At 55.4% G+C, this 17,714-nt stretch overlaps 1 protein-coding gene across 1 annotated transcript in view; it reads left to right on the top strand.

Moving 5' to 3' along the window:
* The window catches only part of TRPV4 (transient receptor potential cation channel subfamily V member 4), a 35,203-nt gene extending 19,679 nt beyond the window's left edge, over positions 1-15,524 (top strand). The window contains exons 4-16 of the mRNA XM_060612522.3: positions 1,194-1,346; positions 2,106-2,246; positions 3,278-3,576; positions 5,578-5,757; positions 6,991-7,149; positions 7,410-7,502; positions 7,755-7,828; positions 8,529-8,694; positions 8,919-8,985; positions 11,517-11,833; positions 12,868-12,995; positions 14,381-14,502; positions 14,954-15,524. Of these exons, the coding sequence (XP_060468505.1) occupies positions 1,194-1,346; positions 2,106-2,246; positions 3,278-3,576; positions 5,578-5,757; positions 6,991-7,149; positions 7,410-7,502; positions 7,755-7,828; positions 8,529-8,694; positions 8,919-8,985; positions 11,517-11,833; positions 12,868-12,995; positions 14,381-14,502; positions 14,954-15,111 (2,057 nt within the window). The 3' untranslated portion in view covers positions 15,112-15,524. The remainder of the gene's footprint in view (positions 1-1,193; positions 1,347-2,105; positions 2,247-3,277; positions 3,577-5,577; positions 5,758-6,990; positions 7,150-7,409; positions 7,503-7,754; positions 7,829-8,528; positions 8,695-8,918; positions 8,986-11,516; positions 11,834-12,867; positions 12,996-14,380; positions 14,503-14,953) is intronic.
* Positions 15,525-17,714: the final 2,190 nt, after the last annotated feature.

Raw genomic sequence — 17,714 nt, 5'->3', positions numbered from 1 at the left:
AGGAAGCAGCTGGGGACGAGGCTTGTCCAGGAGACCGCAGTCCTGCGGGCACTGGGACCGAATTCAGGTCTCTGTGAGTCCTGCACGTTCTCCCCACTGACTCCTGACATCTAGAGAGAAATTCCCGAAGCACCTCCCTCAGAGTTGGAGTAACAGGTACAACAGCACCATGTCTTGAGGACTTTCATCTGCCTGGTGCCGGGCTCATCAGCAAACATGTATTAGCTCTTCGATTTCCTCCGTGGCCTCAATTTAGCTGGAAAGGAAAGAGAAGCAGACGAAAGGTCACGCGGAAACTGGGAGGGAAGCCGGGATTTGAACCCCAAGGTGCTTGGCTCCAGAGCAGGCAGCTCAGCTCACCCGTTCCTGATTCCGTCCCTGCTGCGACCATTCCTGAGTCCCCAGCACGATTTTGCCCCGTGCCGGGTTCCCAGGGGGAGTTCTCTTTCCATCGACTCGTTCTTTCAAGGTATAAGTCAAGTTGTGTAACCACAGAAGTTAACACAAGGGAAAGAAAATTGCAAAGGGACATTAGCGAGTGTCCGTGGGCATTGCGGGGACCCGTTGGGGACCACATGGAGACCGGCTTCGTGAGAGAGGTTTGACAACGAGATGAAACCTTGCTCAAGGCAGGCAGGCCTTCAGTGTTACTGGTGCTGTGTCAAAACCCTCTCCCGCCCCTCCTGGGTAATTTCATATCCACTCTGGGGGGCAGTCTGCACGTCGGGGACTGCTGTACCCCTTCTGCTCCCTTCCAGGGACACTGGTGTAAATGCTTCCTGGGAAGAGGATCCTGGTTCCAATAGGTGGCAAACGTTGCCTGCCGCGTCTGGCTTTTAGAGCTTCCCAGTCCCCATTAGCATATCAAAGGCTCTGACAAATCCTGTAATAAATATGGTTGGCTTTGTTTAACCCAGCCTTCCTCACCACTTATTTGATTTTTAAAATTCCCTCCCAATTATGCTTTGGAAAATCCCAATCTCTGTAGGCTGCAGCTTCCCTCATTTGGAAAAACTGCCCCTCTGAGTTTACTGGACCCCCTCGGGACCACGGGCACAGATAGGGAGAGGCTCAGAGGGGAGGTGCGGCAGGGCCAGGACCTCTGGCTCCCTGCCCGGTGCCCTGTCCCCTGCAGCCCAGGAGCTCCGTACCACAGACTGATGGCCCTTCCTCCTGTATGTCTCTCCCCCCAGAGCCGTCCACAGGGAAGACCTGTCTGCCCAAGGCCCTGCTGAATCTGAGCAGTGGCCGTAATGACACCATCCCTGTGCTCCTGGACATCGCCGAGCGGACAGGCAACATGCGGGAGTTCATCAACTCGCCTTTCCGGGACATCTACTACCGAGGTGGGGCCCCGGGTGGGGCAGGGGGGATGCAGGGTGACGGTGGGGCACCGTCCTTGCTTGTCTGATTCCCACTGCACCCCAAGAGCTCCCATCTGTGCCCCAGGTGCCAGCATTGCGTCCAGGAACCGGCCACTGAATGAACAAAGAAACGATAACTACCCCTTCCAATCTTGATATTCTGAGTTTCAGAATCCCAGATTCTGAACCCAAGACTCTGAGACGCAGGGAGCCTAGTGATCCGTGAACTTGGAGTCTGGGATCCCAAGATGCTACGGTTCCGGACACCCTAAGGCTCGATGATAATAGTTGTACAGGCCCACACTGCTAAGCGGCAAAGGTGTCAGGGTCTAAACTTTGAGGTTCTATGACTCAGACTTGACCTTTCAGATTTCTGGATATGAAGATTCAAAGTCTGTGAACTTTCTATCCGAGTCCCAAACTCTGTGAGACCACAGTGTCTTTGCTTCCTCCTGGATTAAGGCCTCCTGTGAGTCTGACCAGAGTCCCCACACTTGGGACCCTACACGTGGGATCTCCTTTGAGTCTAAAATTCTGCATGCCCAGTGCAGCACGTCACGGCTTCGTGCGTCAGAGATCCCACATCCGGGCAGTGTCTGGAGGTCCGTTTGCCGCCCTTGGGTGGAGACGGTCAAGGCCCGGGCCTGCAGCCCCTCGCCTGATTTCCACACTCTGCGCCCCACCGCGCTCCAGCCTGGTCCGGTCTCTGCCTGCGGTGACAGTCCCTACCCCCCTCCCCAGGCCAGACTGCCCTGCACATCGCCATCGAGCGCCGCTGCAAACACTACGTGGAGCTCCTGGTGGCCCAAGGAGCTGACGTCCATGCCCAGGCCCGGGGGCGCTTCTTCCAGCCCAAGGACGAGGGAGGCTATTTCTACTTTGGTGAGGAGGGTGCTGGGGTGCCTGGTGGTGTCCACAGCCCTGACCCCTCCCCAGACACTTAGAGCCCCTGCTGGCCAAGGGCTCTGGCCCCATGTCGGTGTTGGTCGCCTCACCTCCCTGAGCCTCAGCTTCCCCGTCTGTGCAGTGGGACCATGAAAGCCTCTGGGGCTGGGACAGGTTGTCAACATGTCCTTGAGACCCACCAGTGGCCCGATCGCAGGGCCCAAACCCCATCACCACCACGTCCCGGCCGAACCAAGGAAAGAGTCTCAATTTCACCCTGCTTATATATATATTTAAATTTATTTATTTGTGGGGCGCCTGGGTGGCTCAGTCGGTTAGGCGACCGACTTCAGCTCAGGTCATGATCTCACAGTCCATGAGTTCGAGCCCCGCGTCGGGCTCTGTGCTGACTGCTCAGAGCCTGGAGCCTGCTTCAGATTCTGTGTCTCCCTCTCTCTCTGACCCTCCCTCGTTCATGCTCTGTCTCTCTCTGTCTCAAAAATAAATAAACGTTAAAAAAAATTATTTATTTGTTTTGAGAGAGAGAGTGAGCACGAGCAGGGTAGGGACAGACGGGGGAGGAGAGAGAGAGAGAGAGAGAGAGAGAGAGAGAGAGAGAGAGAATCCCAAGCAGGCTCTGCACAGTCACTGCAGAGCCCGAAGCGGGGCTCAAACCCATGAACCCCGTGCGATCACAACCTGAGCTGAAATCAAGAGTCAGATGCTTAACTGACTGAGCCACCCAGGTGCCCCTGAATTTCACCCCTGCTTAAAGGCACATGTTATTTGAAGTTCAGGGACAAGGTCCCTCAGAGAATCCCTCGCAGCGTCCAAATCGCAAGCCCACAGCCCGTCTCCCGCATGTCACCTGCAGAAATGTGCAACCGCCTCGGTGTGACGTGGACACGGACTGTTGGCACTGTGTCCAGTGTCCCCAGGGCACGCGTGTTCCCCGAGCACCCACGGGCGGAGCCCTGCCCCGGGGCCCCCCTTCACTGACCTCTCCCTGCCTCCTCCCGGGCCTGCAGGCGAGCTGCCCCTGTCGCTGGCGGCCTGCACCAACCAGCCCCACATCGTCAACTACCTGACAGAGAACCCGCACAAGAAGGCGGACATGCGGCGGCAGGACTCCCGCGGCAACACGGTGCTGCACGCCCTGGTGGCCATCGCCGACAACACCCGTGAGAACACCAAGTTCGTCACCAAGATGTACGACCTGCTGCTGCTCAAGTGTGCCCGCCTCTTCCCCGACAGCAACCTGGAGGCCGTGCTCAACAACGATGGGCTCTCGCCCCTCATGATGGCCGCCAAGACCGGCAAGATTGGGGTGAGTGGGGGGTGGGGGGTGGGGCATAGGCAGCCCCTCCCCCGCTCCCCTACACACACACACACACACACACACACACACACACACACACACTGGAGGGGGCTGCGCTGACGTTCATTATTATTAATATGCACACCCACTTGCTGTCATGCCAACCCCATTGTGCAGATGTCCTGGCTCAAGAACCTGCTGTGGCTCCCTATTGTCTAGCCAAACTGCTCGACTTCATCCCAGAGCCTCAGTCCTCATCCCGTGCCACTGGGAGCATCATGCCCCACTCCTGCCAGCCAGGACAAGGCACTCATAGAAATCTAAGCCACAGGGCCCCCCCCATGTGAACTCCCCTATAATCCACTGTCAGGGTCCTAGCTCAGCCCCCAACCCGAGGGCCCTGCACAGCTTCTTTCCCCCTCTGGCCTCACAGCACAGGGCCCAGAGGGGATTTCTCATCCTGGGCACAACTGACATTTGAGACTAGATTGTTCTGGGGTGTGCGCACTGTGTTGTGCAGTGAAGGATGTTTAGCCGCATTCCTGACCTCGAACCCCAGATACCAGTGGCACTCCCCACCGCTGGGACAACCCCCGAAGTCTCCACGCATTGCCAAATCGTCCCCTGGGGGGGGCACCACTGCCCTGATTGAGAACCAAAACCGGGGCGCTCTGGAGTCTGGAGCACCTGGGTCCAAAGCCTGGCTCGGCCACTTCCCAGCGTGTGACTGCAGGCATCTCCCCTCCCCTTTCTGTGCTCAGTGTCCTCGTCTGTAAAATGGGGATGAAAATAGTGCCCTTCGGGATCACATGACAACGAGATAAGGCGATCCATTTAAAGCTTTTTAATAAAGAGCCTGGCGTGGGTGGTAAGTGCTCAGTAAATGGCAGGGATTATGATTGTCCTATTAAAATCATAGCAAAAGTCATTAAAATTCCAATTTATAAAAGAGTCTTGAGGTGGTGGAAAAGGCCTGACTTTAAGGTTTTGTGTGTGTGTGTGTGTTTTAAGTTTATTGATTTATTTTGAGAGGGAGAGCATGATCAGGGAGGGGCAGAGAGAGAGAGAATCCCAAACAAGCCCCTCACTGTCAGCTCAGAGCCTGATGCAGGGCTCGATCTCATGAACCATGAGATCATGATCTGAGCCAAGACCAAGGGTTGGACACTTAACCCACTGAGCCACCCAGATGCCCCATTATTATTATTATTTTTTAAGATTTTCTGTTTAAAAGGCCTAAGTTTAAATTCTGGCTTTGCCCTATTAACCTGGGTGGCCTTGGGCAATTTCCACCCCCTCTCTCTGTTCCTCAGTATCCTGTGTGTAGGCCACATACAGTCGCAGTGGCATCAGGAGGGACTGGATCTAACAATTATTTCTAGATTTAACATGTTAATAAAACTGGTTAATTGTTGTTTTGATTACATAAAAAAGATACTCGTTACAATTCAGATTTTCAAAAACATTTTTTAAAGTTTATTTATTTATTTATTTATTTAGAGAGCACAAGCAGGGGAGGGGCGGCGGGGGGCGGCGGGGGTAGGGGGGAGAGAATCCCAAGCAGGCTCCGCGCTGTCAGCACAGAGCCCAATGTGAGGCTCAAACCCACGATCGACCGTGAGATCGTGACCTGAGCCGAAATCAAGAGTCGGACGCTTCACCGACTGAGCCACCCAGGCGTCCCTACAATTCAGATTTTTATGGCTGGCCTGGTTCAGTCTGGCTTCAGCTGACTGATTGTGCGGCTTCAGGGAACACCCTTCTTTGCTCTGAGCCTCTGTTTGCTCATCTGAAGACTAAGATGGTAAGAGTAAGAACAAGATGATGTGAGCACGGGGTCCGGCGCCCAGGACATGCTAAGTAAATGTTTCCTCCCCACTACGTGCTGCTCTCTGGGGAGGCACCATGTGATGGGCTGTGCAGGGCCCCCGGGGTCCCTCTGATGTGAGAAGCTGAGCGTTGGTGTCCCTCCCTGGGGCCCCCTGACCCTCCCGCCCCCACCCCGTGCAGATCTTTCAGCACATCATTCGCCGGGAGGTGACAGACGAGGATACGAGGCACCTGTCCCGCAAGTTCAAGGACTGGGCCTACGGGCCGGTGTATTCCTCGCTGTATGACCTCTCCTCCCTGGACACGTGTGGGGAAGAGGCCTCTGTGCTGGAGATCCTGGTGTACAACAGCAAGATCGAGGTGAGCACCAAGGCAGGGGACAGAGCCTAGGGAAGGAAGGGTGTGGCTGGGATCAGGGAAGGGACCCCGGGGCTGGGAGGGGCTCTGTAACTTACATGCTGTGTGGCTCCAGAGAAGTGACCCGACCTCTCTGAGTCCCAGCTTCCTCTTTTGTAAAACGGGGATAAGGATAGTTCACATCCCTTGGAGTTGTTGGGAGAACCAAATGAGTTCATTTGAGAACAGTCTGGCACAGAATACACATTATATGTCAGCTATTATCATCAGTAGTCGTTAGATGAAGTTATGAAAGCTCTTTTTTTCACTTAGCAGTATTTTGCGAACATCGTTTTGCACCATTAAATATTCTTCTGCAATATCATTGCTGCGAGTAAATGTACCACATTCTAATGAACCGTTCTTCTATTCTTGGTCATTTGGGTTTGTTTCTGCCTTTAACTCTCAGGAATAACACTGCAATAGCACCTCTGTGGCTATGCTGTTGCCCAGATCCATGGTTATGAAGAAAGTCAAGTCACTGAAGGGACGGGACACTGATCAAATGCTGGGGACTAGGTGCAGAAGGTCTCCCTTTCCTCCCCGGCTCTGTGAGCTGGGACACATGCCTTCCCTTGCTGGAGCTCACTTCCCTCATCTTTGGAAGTAGTGACTAACTTGACTTAGTGACTAGCTTGATTTCGAATCGGGGTGGTGGGAGGTTTAGCATCTCTGGTACAAGCTTTGATTGATTGGCAGTGTCTGCCTGGGAAACAACAGTATAGAGAACTATTGTGCAGGGCTCAATTATTGATGTCTTCCTAGGGTTCAGCATCGGGGTGAGTCAATTGTCTGTCATCCTGGGGCTAAATTTCCCATTCCTGCTTCCTGACTCAGAACTTCTGAGGTTGAAGCCCGAGGATTTATATTTTTGATGAGCTACATAGGTGATTTTGCTACCGGCAAAATCCATAGGTTGGAGTTTGGGGACCATGAGAATAGCTTTCCAGCTCTGGGTTCTCTGAGCCTAGAATAGGCTACAAAGGTAAGTTGGGGCAGAATTGGGCGGAGCCTCGAATACTGAGCCCAGTAGTCTGGTGTTGATTCTGAATCCCCATCCAGTTCCCCATGAACCCTCGAGTGTCGCTCAAGAGCGGGTCAGGAGGAGGCAGAGGGTGGGGGAAGGCGTGCCAGACTCAGCCAGCTTAGATCCCACGTGCCGGGAAGGGTGGCCCCTGATCACCCTGTCTCCCACAGAACCGCCACGAGATGCTGGCCGTGGAGCCCATCAATGAACTGCTGAGGGACAAGTGGCGCAAGTTCGGGGCTGTCTCCTTCTACATCAACGTGGTCTCCTATCTGTGCGCCATGGTCATCTTCACCCTCACCGCCTACTACCAGCCACTGGAGGGCACTGTGAGTGGCTGCGAGCCGGGCAGGAGCTGGGGCACAGCTGGGGCCTCCCCCCACCCCCGGGCGGGGTCCCCTGTGGGAGGGACAGGAGAGAGCTGAGGAACAGGATGGGGGGTGCCCCCCTCCCCCGCACTCAGGGGGAAGAGAGTGAGGGAGGAGGGTCCACAGGATCCAGGTGTGTGGGGGGCGTTGGGGCGCGTCCGGATCAAGGGCCAGATGTTGGAGGGGCTGGGTGAGGACCCGTGCGCCACCTGCCCCCTCAGCCTCCGTACCCTTACCGCACCACCGTGGACTACCTGAGGCTGGCGGGCGAGATCATCACGCTCTTGACCGGCATCCTGTTCTTCTTTACCAACGTGAGTGCTTGGCCCCCGACCCCATCCACCCTGCCCTCCCTCCTCCCTTCCTCCTTCCTCCTTTTATGTCCCCCCTTCCACTCCCTTTTTCTGCCTCCTCTTCTAAGCCTGTACCCTCCTTCTCTGCTTTTTCCTCCTCCCCCAAAAGAAAAGAACCCATCATCTGGTCTCTGCTTCCCTCTCTCCTCTCCCCTCCCCTCTGCACTCCTGCCATCTCTACCCCGCTCTCACATGCCTCCTCCCCTCTTCCAGATCAAAGACTTGTTCATGAAGAAATGCCCGGGAGTGAATTCTCTCTTCATCGATGGCTCCTTCCAGCTACTCTAGTGAGTAGAGGTCCCCAGGCTGGCAGCTTCTGGGTGAGGAAGGCACGGTTGGGGCAGGGACAGCATCCAGATTGCTGGGGAGGTGACTCTTATTAGGAGCGGGTTCACCCAGCCCAGACAGCTGTAGCCCAACATCAGGACAAGGCCAATGTCAAGCAATAGAGTCTTCTGCTTAAAGCAAGACATGATTGCTAGAGGGTTCTCACCGTATACACCTCTATAGAAACAACGCAATGTCTTATGCTGGTGATTGATTGCTAATGTCTGCCAGGAGTGGCATGTGAAGCATCCTCAGGCATGTTTGTGTTTGGTGGGTAAGAGTGCTGTGCTTGATTAATGATGTCTGCCTGGGGCACAGGATAAGTTGCTGTATGTGTACTACATCTCTTCCCTTTTTCTTAGACAACAATGAAATTCACTTAGCCACAAAATCTCCACTGAACACCACCTTCTCTAACAATTCCAAAGGGCATCGCTTTGGGATCCTGGAGGGCCTTGGGGCCATCGCACACATCAGTTGCCAACTAATTGAGCATTCTGACCAACAGGAATGCTGGGGAACCCAGTGCATCCACTTTGTTTCTCTTCTGGGGGTCTAGAAGGCATCGGGATGTCCTGGTACCCTGGAGGGCTTGGGGGCATGTCTCCACCTCCAGGGCCTCATCATCCCCTCTCCCCTCTGGCCCCTGCTGCCCTCCAGCTTCATCTACTCTGTGCTAGTGATTGTCTCAGCGGCCCTCTACCTGGCGGGGATTGAAGCCTACCTGGCTGTCATGGTCTTTGCCTTGGTCCTGGGCTGGATGAACGCCCTTTACTTTACCCGTGGGCTGAAGCTGACGGGAACCTATAGCATCATGATCCAGAAGGTATGGGCCCGGGGAACCCTCTAGACTGTGTGCATCTTATGCATGTAGATGGTGCCCTCAGCCCTAAGGACATGGGGCATTGTGGGGGCAGCAGGCAGGGTCTGGACATTGCTGGAGAGGGGGAAGGGATAGGGTGGAGGTGGGAAGATCTGGGATGGAAAAGACCGGAAAGCGAGAAACCACGTGTCTCATCTGTGTCTCCATATTCCCACCGGGGTCCTTAGATCCTCTTCAAAGACCTTTTCCGCTTCCTGCTGGTCTACTTGCTCTTCATGATTGGCTATGCTTCAGGTGAGCTCTGGTAGCCCGGGTGGTGGGCCCGGGGCACAGGGTGGGGCAAGGACCCCACCGGGTGGGGTGGCCGTGGTACGCGGAGGACGGTAACCAGCGTGTGCTGAGTTCTTCCTGTGCGCCAGGCACTGGGCTGAGTCCTGTCCCATCCCTGCCTCATCAGTACCCCTGATGGGTCGGGGGCGTGAGTGCCTTTATTACCCCTTCTACAGATAAGAAAACTGAGGTTTAGGAAGGTTAAATAACTCGTCCCAAGTTCAAAAGCTAGGAAATGGTAAAATTGGTGGATTTGCTATTATTGCAAAAGGAGCCACCCAAACCTTAGGGGCTTAAAACAACCAGTCGTCTACTATTGCTCACACGTCTTGGGGTCAGCTGGGTGGTCATGCCGACCCGGGCCAGGTCCGGCCCATCTCCATGGGCTCCTGTGTCTGCAGTCAGCTGTGGGTTGGCTGCTGGCCGGCCCGTCTAGTGAGGATGGCCATGGGGGATGGTGATCTTGCTCTCTTCGTGGTCACCCATCCTCCAGCCGTCTTGGGCGTGTTCACATGGTGGTCTGAGGGTTCCAAGAACTCAAGTAGAAGTGTTCACTGTCGCTGCCTGGCACACCGTCACTGCTGCTTTTCTCTTTTGGCCAACGCAAGTGACAGACCGGTTGTGATTCAAAGGGCGGGGAGATAGACTCTGCCTCTTGAAGAAAAGATCCGCAAAACCACATGGAAGGGACATGGGGACAGGGAAGGATGCATTTAAAAAAAATTTTTTTTTAACATTTATTTATTTTTGAGAGACAGAGAGAGACAGAGCATGAGTGGGGGAGGGGCAGAGAGCGAGAAGGAGACACAGAATCTGAAGCAGGCTGCAGGCTCTGAGCAAGCTGTCAACACAGAGCCTGATGCGGGGCTCGAACCCACAAACTGTGAGATCATGACCTGAGCCGAAGTCGGATGCTCAACCGACTGAGCCACCCAGGCGCCCCGGGAAGGATGCATTTTCATACTTAATCCGACAGTTCAGGTCAATTCTGGCTGTCTCCAATATGCCTGCTCCGGGATGTCATGATACCAGGGGACCTCAGTGGCACAGGCCATAGGGGAAGGGCCAGAGATGGGGAAACCGACTGAGCCATTGGGCTGGTCCCCAAGGGGTGGGTGAGCTGCCATCCAAGGCCCAGCATCCAAAAGGGAGCAGCTGACTCAAACTTCACCAGGCCACATTCACACCTGAGGAGGTTGGTCTGGGGACAAGCACTGAAACAGGAATCTGATGGTGGTGAGATTTTAACCCAGATGAGGCCAAGCTTCTGTGTGGATTATGCTGGAGAAGAAGAACTGTAGCCTTAGCTGGGGAGATAGGGACAGGATACAGCTGCCCCCTCCCAGGGGTAGGACTGGGAAGAAACTAGACAGAGCGTCAAGGGTTCTGCAGTGTTTTGGGATTCGGGTCAAGAGGCCAGCCTCACTGCAGTCCTAATTATAGAAACTGAGGCAGAGGCTTAGAGGCTAGCAACTTCGTGGTCAGCTTGGTTCCAGGGCTTCTCCTGATAGGGGACACTGGATCCCTCACCTGAAGCTGACCTAACACAAACATGCCACTATTCTGTTTTGTGCCCATGGCAGACATTGCTAATGGATCGTAGAGTGATTTTTTCCAATAGGTCCAGATAAGGTCTCAGAATCCTTCTCAACGCGGGTCAGCAGCCACTCCGCGACTCAACAGCCACGGCATGTGTATTGAAACCCGCTCGCCGCAATCCCAGATGGAGGTGCTATGAGATATGCCCCGCTGACTGAAGGGGCTCGGCCTCCTCGTGCTCCCTGCCCTGGACGGCGTAGGGTTAATCGTTGCTACTAAACTGTGTTGAGAAGGACTCTGAAGCCTCATCTGGGCTCAGTGGGAAGGGATGTGCACCATGATCGGTTTGAGATGTCTGGGGAGGGCAAGGGCCTTGGCAAGCATGGCTCCTGGGACAGTCAGAGCTGGTACCTGGTTTCGGCTTCCACCTGTCCCCTCTGAGCTGATGTGGGCTGGGAAATAGGAGCACGACAGAGAGCCTGCCCTCTGGGAATGTTGGCCTTCCAGGCTCCCAAGACCTCTGAGAACAATAGGCTGGATTGGGGTTTCTCAGCCTTGGCCCCGCTGACACTTGGGGCCAGATAATTCTCTGTGGGGAGCATCCCGTGCATGGTGGAGTGGTTAACAGCGTCCCCGGCCGCTCCCCACGAGGTACCAGTAGCACTGCCTGCCTCTCTGGTTGTGACAGCCACACACTGCCAGATGTCCCCTAGGGGAAAAGCGGCTCCTGGTTGAGAACCGCTGGGCTAGATCCTGGGAACCTTTTCCTCATTAGCAAGACTTTGTGGAAAGAGCAGAGGCTGTGGACCCTCGGCTTTGTTTATAGGCTGGGTAACCCTGGGCCGGTGTGCTCCCCTCACCGAGCCTCAGCTTTCCCCGCTGTCAAATGGGAATGGCGCTCTGCACTTCTCAGCACGTGTCGTCACTCAGGGAATGTCACCCCGTCCCTCCCACAGCCCTGGTGTCCCTCCTGAACCCGTGCGCCAACATGAAGGTGTGCAGCGAGGACCACACCAACTGCACGGTGCCCACGTACCCGTCCTGCCGCGACAGCGAGACCTTCAGCACCTTCCTCCTGGACCTCTTCAAGCTGACCATCGGCATGGGAGACCTGGAGATGCTGAGCAGCACCAAGTACCCCGTGGTCTTCATCATCCTGCTCGTCACTTACATCATCCTCACCTTCGTGCTACTTCTCAACATGCTCATCGCCCTCATGGGGGAGACGGTGGGCCAGGTGTCCAAGGAGAGCAAGCACATCTGGAAGCTGCAGGTGACGCCCCGGGGGGGCCTCCCACCCCCACCCCCACCCCGCCAGCCACCGCCCCCTTCCAGAACGGAGAGACCCGGCCCACTGCACCCCCTTCAGCCTTCTGCTCGGGGCCAACTGCTCGTCTCATTCTGCCTCCGCTTCCCTGTCTGTAAAATGGACGTTGTAGGCCACGGCCTACTTCCCAGAGCTACCTAATGCATTTCCAGAGGCTTCTTGCCTGACCGCCAGCAGCGGTCTCAGATTCACCTTGTGGTCCGGCTTACGGGACACATCCGGCTCCCCCGGGACCCTGAGCGAGCTCTGTTGGCACAGGACGCTCAGAGAGCATGGGCATTTCCGCGGGGGCCCCGTGCGAAGCCCGAGGGCAGCTTCTGAGCTCCTCCCCCCCGCCACAACAGCCCAAGAGATCAGGCTGGCGTGGATGTGGACCACCCCAGTGCAGGGAGGCATCAGTATCTGTATCGGGGGGGCTTTTACCAGCCCCAGGCTTCTCCTGCTCTTTATGCACACCACTTACTTCCCCAGGCCTCAGTTTCCCCACTGGGTGTAACTCATAAAATGCAGACTGGCAGCCTGTAGACTGGGTTTGAGCAGCAAAGATTTATTTACTTATTTTCTGCATTGCCATATTTAAAAAAAAGTGAACGCAAAGATTTACAGTTAAGAGATAGCATGTAAAAATCCAGACTTCTGGCCTTTCTTGAAAGTGGGAAGCCTGGCAAGGCGGGCCCGCGTTCCTTTCTGGCAGTGCGCGAGGATGGGCGACAGCAGCTGTCTCCTTTACGCGGGGCGGGTGCTCCCTGGTTTGCTCCAGTCCCCACCCCGCCCTAGTGTTCCCAACGGCGAGTGGTGACCTTGTGAGTGCGTCACAGGGCTCGGATCCTACTTCACTCATTTGTGCTCCTGCCGGGGCCCCTGTGGGTAGTGGAATGGATAACCCCGCCCACCCTGGCACCTTGAGGGCAGTAGGTGGTGGGGAGGGGAGTGGGGAGCGGGTGCTCACCAATGGCCTGCCCGCCCCTTCCTCCCTGCAGTGGGCCACCACCATTCTGGACATCGAGCGTTCCTTCCCCGTGTTCCTGAGGAAGGCCTTCCGCTCTGGCGAGATGGTGACCGTGGGCAAGAGCTCAGACGGCACCCCAGACCGCAGATGGTGCTTCAGGTGAGGCAGGGCAGAACCATCCTGCGCAGATGGAGCCTCCTTGTGCTTTCTACCCATTGCAACTTCCCAAGCCACTGAGTCCCCGATGGGCCCGAGTGGAGTTCGGTGCTATTGGGTGATGTTGGGCCAGTCGGTTTACTTCCCAGCTGCCGTTTCTTTATCCCTGAAATGGGGAGGATGATAGCACACCCCCCCCCCCCAGGCCAGCTGTGCGGATCAGATGCCTTAGCACGTGAAGGAAGCCCAGCTAGCACCCCATGCGCATTGGGTTGTCCACATGGCTCCTCTGTCCCTCGCTGGGGGGACAGCAGGGACCTGCAGGCATCATCTTCTACTGACAAAACAATGGGTGCACTTCAGTGCTTCGGCAGAAAGGGGAAACTGAGGAATGAGCCTCCCGGACTTGGGCCATTACCCGGGATGCACGGGGAGGGCCACCTTCTCAGGGGAACCCCTGGGTGACTCTTCTTTTAAGGTGACTCTTTGTAAAGCCATTGCCGGCATAGAGTACAACCATCATGTTTGGGGTCAGGGAAAGCCAGCGTCCTCCTCTGTGAAGTGGGGACGATGACAGCACCCACCCCACGGGCCAGCCAGCCAGTCCTGTTCTGTTTGGCTCCAGAGCTCAAATCCGGACTCCGATATGTCAGCTTTGTGACCTTGCGGGAACAGCGTTCAGAAACCTCAGTTCGCTGTAAAGGGAGGGGAGTGGATGGATCTTCCTTGCTGGGTCCTAGCACACGGAAATTGCCCGAAATATGGAGGTCGAATGAAAACAACAAAAAGTCACTTTAAAAGGGGAGAAGCGTATTGAGCCAGTTTGGGCCCAAGAGGCTGCCTCCTGCCTTTGCCGGGGAGAGAGTGTCAGGAAGGAGGGGGTCCACTGCAGATGAAGGGAGAAGCACAACGGGGTGCATCCAGAGGAAGTTCAGGACGCTGTGGACCTTGAAGACACAATGCCACGTGAAAACAACCAGACACAGAAGGGCACACAGTGTACGATTCCATTTACATGAAATGTGCAGAATAGGGAAATCTACAGAGACAGAAAAAGCAGAACATGGGGTCCGGGCGTTACGGGGGCCGGCGGGGCAGGTAGTGGGAGTCACTGCTTCCCGGGTACAGAATTTCTGTGGTGGGAATATTGGAACTAGATAGCGGTGATGGTAACGCAAGCCTGGGAATATAGTTAATCCACTGAAGTGTATACTTAAAAAGGGATCAAAAGGCAAACGTTATGTTATGTGTATTTTACCAGAAATTTTAGGAAAAGGAGGAGGATGTGCTGGGATGGCTGGAGCAGGGCGGCTGCCTGGGGGCGGGGAAGGGGTGCCGTCTCGGTGGGGGCTCCCCCCCGAACCCTTTGTCTGCTGTGGCCCCGGCAGGGTGGACGAGGTGAACTGGTCTCACTGGAACCAGAACTTGGGCATCATCAATGAGGACCCGGGCAAGAGCGAGAACTACCAGTACTATGGTTTCTCGCACACCGTGGGCCGGCTCCGGAGGGGTGAGTGCAAGCGGGTGGGGAGACTCGGGGGTGCAGAGCGGGGGGCCCTGGTCATCCTCATCCCCGATTTGCTCTGAGCTGTCCTCTCCTCTTTCTGGGACTCGCCGCTCGCATCTATAGAATGGGAGGGCATGATGGGCTGGCTGTTGCCTTCGCTGCTTGTGCATCCCTGGGATGCCCTTCCTCTACGCCGAGTGCATGAGACGCCGCACACAGGACATGGGCCCTCAGGCATTCTGCCTTGAGCTTGAATTCTGGCTCTTCCGTTCACTGCTGTGTGTTCCCGGGCGGCGCCTTGACCTCTCTGAGCCCCAGTTTCCGTGTCTATAACGATGGGGATAAGCACGCCTGCCCCTTTAGAGCACTACGGAGCGCCCGGTACACAGCAGGTGCTCGGTGTGTACGCGTGCGCTATCGACCCTCATCCTTCCCTCCGTCGTGCTCACAACAGATCGGTGGTCCTCGGTGGTGCCGCGTGTGGTGGAGCTGAACAAGAACTCAAACCCAGACGATGTGGTGGTGCCTCTGGACAACATGGGGACCCCCAGCTGCGACGGCCACCAGCAGAGTTACCCCCCCAAGTGGAGGACAGACGCTGCTCCCCTCTAGGGGCTGTGGGCGGGGCAGGGTCTCTGGCCTGCCGTCCAGCCCCGTCCCCCCGCCCACCTGTTTCTACTCCACCCGCATTTCAGTGGTGCCTCCCAGGGCATCCCCCACGTGCTCCCTTGACCCCCAGAGGCGAGGGCCGGGCGGAGATGAAGGGGAGGCCCCAGGACCCTCTGGTCCCCAGGCTGCCGCCCCCCCAGCTCTGCCTCCCCACCTGGGCCACCAGGCTCCTGGCCGCCTGTCTTACTCCCATGGAGTCACATAAGCCAATGCCAGGGCCTCTCTGTCCCGGGGGGCCCCGACACCTGCCTCTCCATTATTTATTTGCTCTGCACTCAGGAAAGTGGTGTGATCCCTGCCCCCAAATGGAACCTGGGCCGAGGCCTCAGGACCTCATTCCAGGTCACTGCCGGCCAGCCCCACAGCACCCTGCGCAGCAGCGGGGTGGCTTTGCTGTGGGGCCGGGGCCCTAGGGCGTGGGGCCGCCCCCGCGCCTGTGGTGTGTTCTGTAAAGGGTCTGGGATTTGTCGGTGCTCAATAAATGCGCATTCACTGATGGTGAAGATGGTGGGGGTGATGGTGGGGGGGGGAGCGGTAATGGGCGTGGGGATGACAGCAACGAGGCGGGGGAGCTGAGAGATGCCGGTGGGGGCGGGGATGAGAAGGAGGAACAGTAGCAGTGACCAGGGTGGCGCGAGGGTGGCGGTTGGAAGCTGGGCTCTGGGCGGCGGTGGTAGCGTGAGCCTAAGGGACGTGGGCGAGCTGGAGAGGACGGAGACTTGCAGGGAAGGGGCGAAGAGTCACGCTGGCTGAGGCGGGGGGGGGGCGATCATGCTGGGCGGGAGAGGAATGTTAGTAGGGGGAGAGAACGGAGGTGCGGGGAGAGTCATGTTGGCAGGAAGGAATAATGGTGGGACAGAGCGATGCCGGCAGGGGAGAGTAATGTTGGTGAGGGGAAAGTAATGGTGGAGGAGTATAATACTGACGAGGAAGAGTAATGTTGGTGTGGGAAAGTAATGATGAGAAAGAGGAATGTTGGTGGGAAAGAGTAACAGTGGGAGAGAAATGTTAGTTGGAAGCGTAATGTGGGTGAGAAAGAGTGATGGTGGGGAGAGAAATATTGGTGGAAAGTAATATTGGGGGGAGAGTAAGATTGGTGGAAAGAGTAAGATCGGTTGTGGAGAGTAATGTTGGTGGAGAGAGAGTAATGCAGGTGGGAAGAATAATGGCGGGCGAGAGTAATATTGGTGGGGGGAGAGTAATGGTGTGGGAAGAGTAATATTGGTGGAAAGTAATATTGGGGGGAGAGTGATATTGGTGGAAAGAGTAAGATTGGTTGTGGAGAGTAATGTTGGTGGAGAGAGAGTAATGCAGGTGGGAAGAACAATGGCGGGCGAGAGTAATATTGGTGGGGGGGAGTAATGTTGTGGGAAGAGTAATATTGGTGGAAAGTAATATTGGGGGGAGAGTGATATTGGTGGAAAGAGTAAGATCGGTTGGGGAGAGTAATGTTGGTGGAGAGAGAGTAATGCAGGTGGGAAGAATAATGGCGGGCGAGAGTAATATTGGTGGGGGGAGAGTAATGGTGTGGGAAGAGTAATATTGGTGGAAAGTAATATTGGGGGGAGAGTGATATTGGTGGAAAGAGTAAGATCGGTTGGGGAGAGTAATGTTGGTGGAGAGAGAGTAATGCAGGTGGGAAGAATAATGGCGGGCGAGAGTAATATTGGTGGGGGGAGAGTAATGGTGTGGGAAGAGTAATATTGGTGGAAAGTAATATTGGGGGGAGAGTGATATTGGTGGAAAGAGTAAGATTGGTTGTGGAGAGTAATGTTGGTGGAGAGAGAGTAATGCAGGTGGGAAGAATAATGGCGGGCGAGAGTAATATTGGTGGGGGGAGAGTAATGGTGTGGGAAGAGTAATATTGGTGGAAAGTAATATTGGGGGGAGAGTGATATTGGTGGAAAGAGTAAGATTGGTTGGGGAGAGTAATGTTGGTGGAGAGAGAGTAATGCAGGTGGGAAGAATAATGGCGGGCGAGAGTAATATTGGTGGGGGGAGAGTAATGGTGTGGGAAGAGTAATATTGGTGGAAAGTAATATTGGGGGGAGAGTGATATTGGTGGAAAGAGTAAGATTGGTTGGGGAGAGTAATGTTGGTGGAGAGAGAGTAATGCAGGTGGGAAGAATAATGGCGGGCGAGAGTAATATTGGTGGGGGGAGAGTAATGGTGTGGGAAGAGTAATATTGGTGGAAAGTAATATTGGGGGGAGAGTGATATTGGTGGAAAGAGTAAGATTGGTTGGGGAGAGTAATGTTGGTGGAGAGAGAGTAATGCAGGTGGGAAGAATAATGGAGGGCGAGAGTAATATTGGTGGAAAGTAACATTGGGGGGAGAGTAATGTTGTGGGAAGAGTAATATTGGTGGAAAGTAATATTGGGGGGAGAGTGATATTGGTGGAAAGAGTAAGATTGGTTGGGGAGAGTAATGTTGGTGGAGGGAGAGTAATGTTGGTGGAGGGAGAGTAATGCAGGTGGGAAGAATAATGGCGGGCGAGAGTAATATTGGTGGAAAGTAACATTGGCAGGAGAGTAAGATTGGTGGAA

This window comes from Panthera onca, chromosome D3 (assembly GCF_046562875.1).
Source record: "Panthera onca isolate mPanOnc1 chromosome D3, mPanOnc1 haplotype 2, whole genome shotgun sequence".
Classification (NCBI taxonomy): Eukaryota; Metazoa; Chordata; class Mammalia; order Carnivora; family Felidae; genus Panthera; species Panthera onca.
The sequence above is the reverse complement of the archived record's forward strand: the minus strand, read 5'-3'. Positions and strand labels throughout refer to the sequence as shown.